This window comes from Clytia hemisphaerica, unplaced genomic scaffold, assembly GCF_902728285.1.
Source record: "Clytia hemisphaerica strain Z4C2 unplaced genomic scaffold, Clytia hemisphaerica genome assembly, whole genome shotgun sequence".
Lineage (NCBI taxonomy): Eukaryota > Metazoa > Cnidaria > Hydrozoa > Leptothecata > Clytiidae > Clytia > Clytia hemisphaerica.
In genome coordinates, this window is record NW_027104229.1 from 766,343 (window position 1) to 774,532 (window position 8,190).

The 8,190-nt window shown below is 37.1% G+C and overlaps 1 protein-coding gene across 1 annotated transcript; it reads left to right on the plus strand.

Moving 5' to 3' along the window:
* Positions 1-1,096: 1,096 nt before the first annotated feature.
* On the plus strand, positions 1,097-5,547 carry LOC136815904 (Golgi-associated plant pathogenesis-related protein 1-like). Its single transcript, XM_067072356.1, has 6 exons — positions 1,097-1,216; positions 1,384-1,416; positions 2,493-2,718; positions 3,690-3,768; positions 4,620-4,782; positions 5,283-5,547. Exons 1-6 carry the CDS (start codon positions 1,168-1,170, stop codon positions 5,447-5,449), a joined length of 717 nt encoding a protein of 238 aa, XP_066928457.1. The 5' UTR covers positions 1,097-1,167; the 3' UTR covers positions 5,450-5,547.
* Positions 5,548-8,190: the final 2,643 nt, after the last annotated feature.

An 8,190-nucleotide genomic window follows, 5' to 3' on the forward strand; every position in this document is an offset into this window, starting at 1 on the left:
TTTTAAATGTTTTTATAAAGAAATGACGCTGTCTCTTATCAAGTCAAGTATCTGAATCGAATCGAATCTGAATCTGGATTTTGATTTTATAGACAACGAATCGAAATGTCTCAAACAATGAAAAACTAATGACGGACTAATTTTTATGGACTGCAATATGTATCTGACAAAAAAGTGTCTAGTAGGATCGCTTATGATGAGGTTTCCAATGCAACTAGCAAAAGAGAAATAGAATTTCTATGGCACTACCTTATCGGGGAAAACTTCGTCGGGGAAAAATATTCGTCACTTGCTGGTAGTTGGTAAACGCACTAAGGCCGGGGAAAATTTTCGTCGGGGAAAAACATAAGGCGGGGAAAAACATAAGGCGGGGAAAATTTTCGTCGAGCGGAAAAAATATTCGTCACTTGGCCAAAATTTCGTCACTTTTCCCCGACGAAGTTTTCCCCGATAAGGTAACTGCTCTGCAAGTAACAAGTACAATTTTTGTCTGAACATATTTTTTTGTCCACCCTGTTGTAAATCAAATGTTGTAAAAATACTTTTCGGTCGTCTTCATTATAAATCTGTTTTAATTTTTTTTTTTTTACGTTTGCACCATAACCATATCAGAAATAATCTTTGATTATTTAACATGTAGCGTTATTATCATTTTAAATAGAGAGACTTGCTTAGAAGCTAAACAAATTTGTTTCTTAATTTACATGCATACTATAGTGAATTGCCAAGTAATTAATTCTCATCTTCTTCATGCTTCTTTGATCGACTTAATGAATATCTTCCCCTCATTTCTACACAAAGACAAAGGAAAAGAAGGAATTTTCATTAGCACGAGATAACGAGAAACGAACGATAAAAGTTACTGTACATTTGATAGATGTAATCTATCTAATGATCTTTTTCATATGTTTACCATCTTTTTGTCCCATTTAATTATCTCTGATTATTATCTTTTGTTATTTAAAGGTATTTTTACAGTGGTAACGGCAATTATTGTCATATTGGTCAACTTTTAATGAGAGAAAGCTGCAAAAATTGATTGCTACCCATACATACATTTTATACAAAGAGGTGTTTCTTTCTTAATTTGCTGCAGAATCATTGTTTGTTAAAAGCAAAAAAGAAAACCTTCTTTTTACTGTAACTTTAAGAAGACGAAGACAATTTATGATGCAGTTCTTTTTGAAAACATTCTTATCAATTTTGATTTGTAAAGGTAAGAGACCTTTTACTTTTCTTTCCTTTATAGTAAAAACCTTGAAGCCTGTATTTATACCGGTAAGCGTATATCAGATTATTTGAACAAATGATAATCTACTTAGAACCCTTTTTTCCATCACTGTTGAGCTTAAAATTCTACTTATTTTTTTTTGCTGTTTATAGGGGCATTTGCACAAGTGACTGGCAGTGCGAAAAGTAAGTACAGTGGACCATAGATTTATAAAGCCCGAAGGGCTAGATGGCGCGTTTTAAGCTCTTCCAAGTAAAAAAAAGTGAATATCGCAAAAAATATTGCTGCTATTGTTTTCGAAAACCCTCGAAGCTTCTGATTGGTCAAGCGCTGAAATTCTATTGTAATGTCACGTGACTTTGGTAGGATTTCCTACCTAACCTCGGCACACTTTTCAGCAAAAGCACGACATCTAGCCCTTCGGGATTTTATAAATCTACGCAGTGGACTCTCAATTCGAACTTCTATTATTCGAATCTTTCTGTAATTCAAACCAATCGACTATTATTGACATGGTGAATAACTCCCAGCGGGTTATATTAAAAGTATTCTTATTCATAAAAAAAATCATTTAATGTCTCAAGAGACATAATTACCGACCATGGTAAATTGTTTGAATACGAGGCAAGTGATGTTCGTGACGTAATTTTTGAAAAGGTCTATTCTCGGTCCCCGTCAAGGGGAAACCCTCATAAAATACTCTCTATTATTCGAATCTCTCTCTAATTCGAACCAATTAGAACCCTGCTCGTCGAGTTCGAATTAGCGAAATCTATCTTTATTGTTGAATTTTTTAAGTGTTCTCCTTACAACCTTATCACCTCCAATAATTTTTGAATTCTTTGCCACGGAAAGTCATGTGACATCTTTTTCAACCAATACGATTTGATAATTTCGAGGGTAAAACAAACACTATGGTTTAACTCACTAAAAGATTATGTTTACTGAAAACACATAATTAATCTTTAGTAAGTGTTCTGTTGTACCCCAGTTCTGACGTCATATCGTGGTGAAGAATAATTTTGAATTTTTCAATTTCAATTTCAATTTTTGAAAATTTCAATATCAACCAAATAGCATAAATCCTATTCATGATATGCACCATTGCAATGTCTTCCGACATTACATCACAGACCCAATAGCTTATTGGTTGGAAATGACGTATTGACTGATTTTTACGTCACTTACTGTTGGGTCCGTGAAAGACATTGCAATGGTGCATATCATGAATATATCTTTTCTACACTTTTAAATTAATAAGGTGGTTGTATTGGAGACATTAATACACTAAGAAACCTTCATGTTAATACGCCCAACTTGGCCTGGAGTGACACCCTAGCAACAGCTGCCCAGTCATGGGCGGAACATCTTGCTGCACAGGGCGAATTGGCTCATGCATCAAACAGTGAACGTAATGGAGACGGGGAAAATCTATATCAATCGAAATCCATACGAAGTGCTTTGTGTGCAGATGCATTACTAGCGTGGTAAGCAAAATTTGTTTTCTCTTAAAAATTCGTTTTTTTGATAAAGTCTTTACATGATAACTTTGCCTAAAAAGTATACACGATGCAAATATTAATAATAGCGATTTAAAATATAAAAAAGTCCTAAGAGCTAAAAACATTCGCAGGAGATAAAAGAAGACGTCGCTGTCTTTTTACCCATCCCCATCCTCTTTTCATAGTCAGGTTGCTCAGCATAGCAATCCTGTATTTGGTTGAAAAGGTATGAAAGTTGGTATAGATAAACCTAATTTTATTTTGAATGAAATATATTGACGGGAACACACCCAAAATCCACCACCTGATTGCTGACGTCAGCACTTTTTTGTTGTCGTCATGAACATTTCCCTGGGATATTTTAGTCAAGTTTTTAATTTAATCCACGTGTCTGGTTATACTGCTATTTTACATATCCTTTGTCTGTTACAAAAAATAGAAACACGGTGGTCAAAATCCGGCTTTTTTAGGGTGCTTCCGTTAGAAAATACTGATGTCATTTTGATTTACGCATATCAAGAATGAATCAAAGAAGTAAAGTTATTATTGATCTCCCCTTTGAGAAATTTACATACACTAAGACCCCGGGGGGGGGGGGCAAACAAGGTTAACGACCTACCGTAGTAGCGGCCCTTAAGGGTCCTTTTTCCAAGCTTCCTTAAGTGCACTGTAAGGCCAAAATGAGCAAAGATGAGAAAAAGTACACTTTAAGGGTGTAAAGTTTGGAAAATCTGACCATATTTTGCCTGAAAATGGTCAAAGATTTTCAAGAATATACATCGTCCCTTAAGGGTCGATTTTTCGCCCAAATTAACTCAAATTCCCCCAAATTTTCTCAGCACTAAGGGTCCGATTTCAAGTCCTAATTTTGGGCCGCGTACGGTCGTTTTTTAATCGAGCGCCCCCCGAACTATGACACTTACTAACCTCTTATTACCTTCATGTTCGTTTATCAGGTACAAAGAAGAGGCAAACTACAATTACATAACTGGCTCACCCACCATTGAAGGAAAGATTATTGGACATTTCACCCAGGTAACATTTTAGACTTTTTTGTCATCTTGACCTAGGACCGTTGTTTTACAAAAGTTCAAGTTATTGGACGAGGTCTCAATACTTCGCTCTTCGCAATAAAAATACTACTCTGTACCAGAGTTTATATCTCGCGTTTATCGCTTCGTAGTAGACTGTGTGCGTATTGTCTGTTTGATAAAAAAAATTCCGGTGTGGAGTCCTCTGCGATGATGATTTATAAATGGCAACACTTCTCTCATCTTCGCCCCTCTCTCACCAAAACTCCATCGCAGTGGTCGGTTTTAAAAATCTCAAATTGAAAAAGACAATGATAACCTCTACGATCAAGATTTATTCACTTTGAGAAGAAAAAAGTAACTATGTTTATTTCGCTACCAATATGATTTACTCGTCTAATAATCTCCTAACTTCTGATATTATGACAATTCTTGATATACACGGCCGACTATCATCGTGTGTTAACATGTAACATTCTGAAATCCGTCCTACTTTTAAGCTAGGTACAATAGACTCCCGGTTATGCAAAACTGCATTTATTCAAAAAATTCGTTACTTTGAAGTGAGATTGCGTTTCCCTTGGGTCTGCTTACCCAACTCAGGCAAAAACACTCTCGGTTATTCGAACTTCAGTTAGTCGAACTTTCTGTTATTCGAAGCGATTTTATTTCCCTTGGGTCGATTTTAGGCCAAATCACCCTTAGTAATTCGAATTTTTCTTCTTTGGAGATCTCGTCAAGTGACAAAATTGATTTTCTGAGAACTCCCGTTTATGCGAAGTAAATTTTTATCCCCCCTTGGAGTTTCGATTTAGAGAGAGGTGACATGTATTTATTAAATGTATCTTATAACAGGTTGTTTGGAAAGGAACGAAAACATTTGGAGTTGGCATAGCAACAAAGAATGTGATGTCCGATGGTGATGTTTTAAAGGAGACCTACATCGTTGCTCGTTTTTCACCTGCTGGTAATTATGATGGTCAATATGTCGCTAATGTTGGTCAACGCAAATCTGGAGGTAGATGCGATTTTTTTTCTAAATTTCTTTCACATATTGATTACAGAAAGCCATTAGATAGTAGAGGCGTCATGAGAAAAATGAGGAATGTTCTTTTCAGAAATTCTACTTTGATATTCGGCAGAAAAGTGGTTCTCAATCTGGGGGTACTTGGGCAAAAAGGGGTACGGAGATGTGCCGCTGGGCAGCGTACCTTTTTCACCACCACAAATCCCATGATGGATTGCAAAAACGCCTCGTTCGGCAATAGTAGTACCCCCAGGTCTCAACCATATGACAAACCCTCACACTCACCGCAAAACCTTTTCCTGAAAAATTAGTTACCTTATCACATTACAATTATTATCTTTCTCCAATTCTATTATTCGAATCACTCTATAATTCGAATTAGAATATGGGTCTCTTCAGCTGGAAAGTCTCTGGAAAATTTTCGTCATTCGAATCTATATAATTCGGAAAAAATTCTTGGTCATTCAAAGATCAAATTACTTTTTTTGCAGCTATAACACCAAGTCTCCATGAACTAGAAGCCAGTGTTTGTACCAACTTAAAAGCGGCTGGCTGGTGTGGTTACTTTCTTGATAACGCAAGTGCTCTTCAAGAATACGGTGGTTGTAGTAATGCTGGTGTCCACCAAGGGTGCTACAAAACATGTACTGGTTGTTGAAAGTTATCTTTAGCCCTGGTTTTGCCCTGGTTTGGACAAAACTCATCTAAACGACGTCTCTTCTGATTTTGAAATTCATGTCTTATTGATAAAAGCAACTCGTTAGTAATAAAATGTTCATCTAAACAGTCCGTAACATACATAGACGGTTTCCCAAAAAAAAAGTTAAAATTTAGACTTACCCACACAACAAAATATTCTAATTACAGTTTCGTGTTCTGACACAGGGCTTTTTTTTCGGGGAACCATTTATGTAAGTGCTTCAACTTTTTCGTCTGTTCGTCCGGTTGAATTTTTCAGCATTGATTTCAGTGGGGGGGGGGGGGGGGGGGGGGGGGGGGGGGGGGGGGGGGGGGGGGGGGGGGGGGGGGGGGGGGGGGGGGCAGCCCTTTTGGATGCTAAACAAAAATGTCTTCAAATATCATTATAATATACTTTATCAACGCCCCTATATAACTTAGTTTGGCTCACTTTGGTTATTTTGTTTATATGGTATGTTTTAAATTCTTAGCTTTTTAGCTTTTTTTAACCGAAAAAAAATATATTCAAAAAAGTCCATTCACTTTTTTGCACGAATTCTTGAATTTGTGAAGTGGGAACACGGGAAACGATTTTTGAAAAAGGTCCCAAATAACCCTACTTATACTACTCATAAAAGACACTGCAGAAACATTGCGTTCAAAGCCCCGCCCGAAGTGGCTAGAGTTGAAACTCGTGAATGAGAAATATATGAACCCGCACTTATATATTTTGAAATCTCCCAATATGGATTTCACCTTCAAATTGGTGTTTGTGGTCGTTTGTCTTGGGTCACGCATTTTATAGGTGATAAGTGGGCATAAAATGCGTGATCCAAGAAAAACGACCACAAACACCAATTTGAAGGTCAAATCCATATTGGCAGATTTCAAAATATATGTTGCATGAAATGAGAAATGTCTACAATCCCGGTCATCATAGTATTTGAGAAAAAAGGGAAATTCCCACGAAATCTTTTTGGAAGCGCTCTAACTAACAGAGTTTTAACCCTGAGTTTTAACATGAGACTAAGAAAGTTCAAGAAAAAGTTCAAGAATGATCCAATAAGGCTCAGAATATAGCCTGTAAGTCAATAAACCCCACTGAAATTGAAATATTCGATTAAATTCAACAAATATCCTAGACTATGCTATAGTCTAAGACGAATCACTATCTAAGAAAAAAAGCCCAAATCCAAAGAAAATTCGCAAACGGTTTTTTTTACGGAAAAGAGTTTACAGTCGGTAGAGTTGCCTCTCCCGCCGATTTTTTTTCGGTTTACCGCCATAACGCCATACCGCCATATTTTCCCGCCTTTACCATCACTGTAACGGACGATAACATCTAGCTACAAATATCCCGAAAGTGGCTTTCTTGCCCAAACTTTAAAATGCTAGAAACGAGAAAGCAACCAAAATTCTCAATAGATAGATTTTGCGATATTATAGATTCAAATCAAATAGCATGGGATAACTCGATGTACAAAGTAGTCAAAGGCCCACCCACCAACGAATTTACAATATATGATCATACCCAGTTGGTACACAGCGTTTTTCACCGTTTATCTAACGTTAACAACGTCCATATAACGTTAGATAAACGTTGAAACAATGTTATGTACTACCAGCTGGAGGCCTGTTGCCTCAACAAAGTGCATATCACAGCCGTAGACAGCATATGAATATCACGCTGAGGACAAATCCTGATTTTATTCAACGCGCACAAGGAAGAAAAAAAGTAGCCATATGGCAATCATTAAGGCACCCTGGCAAGCTAGGGTCGTTAAACGATTCTGCGACGTCAAGAGGTCAGTGCCGTAAAACTGGAAGGAATCTCGTTTATATCCCCCGTCAGCGTGTCCATCAGTTTATCAATTGCGTAAGGGGGTTGTATAAGCCTTTGGGCTCGAGGTTGATCATCCAGGATCTTAGATGAAGACCGTGTCCGTATATTAAATCACGTTTAGGAAGAAATGTAGAAAAGGTTCAATGAAAGAGTGCGATCTCAACACATAACATACAGAATTTTCTTTAAATAGAAATCGATCAAAACGTTGTTAGACCCCAGAAGAATTGAAAATTTATTTATGACTATTTATTACTCTTAGTATTACAAACTCGGGCGTCTGCCTTTAGAGACTCTGTATGTGAGAGCCATAGCCATAGGGATTTTAAAACCCTCGGAAGTCTCTCAAAGGGATACAAAAACGATAAATGAGCATAATCGAGTCACTGAAAGGGTCCCAAAATTACGAAATATCAAAAATCGACTCCCTCAAAGGGTCATAAATTTGTAGTTTTTTAGTTAAAAATTTGAAAAATAGTCGAGAAAAAAGGGTCGATTTTCAAACTTTGGCTTAGACATACCCGTCAACGCCACCTCGCAAATCTAGTACCCCCAGGGCTGACTATCATTCCGACATATAGTAAGTATTGATCATGACCTGCTCCATTGAGTTTAAAGCCCTGAAGGGGTTAGGGTCTAGGGATCAGCCTTTCTCAAATAAGTCAACACTTCTTAAGATATTTGCGCCGTATTATTTAGAATGAGGGATTGAATCTACAATCAAGGTCATAATATTTGAGAAAAAAGGGAAATTCCCCACTAAGTTTTGAAACCACAGCACAGTCGATTTGTAAGTACTCGAAAGTAGGTTCGAAGGGTAGAGTGTTAACTCTGAGTTTTAAACGCTAGATATAGGACCTTAGGATCTGAGGATCCAA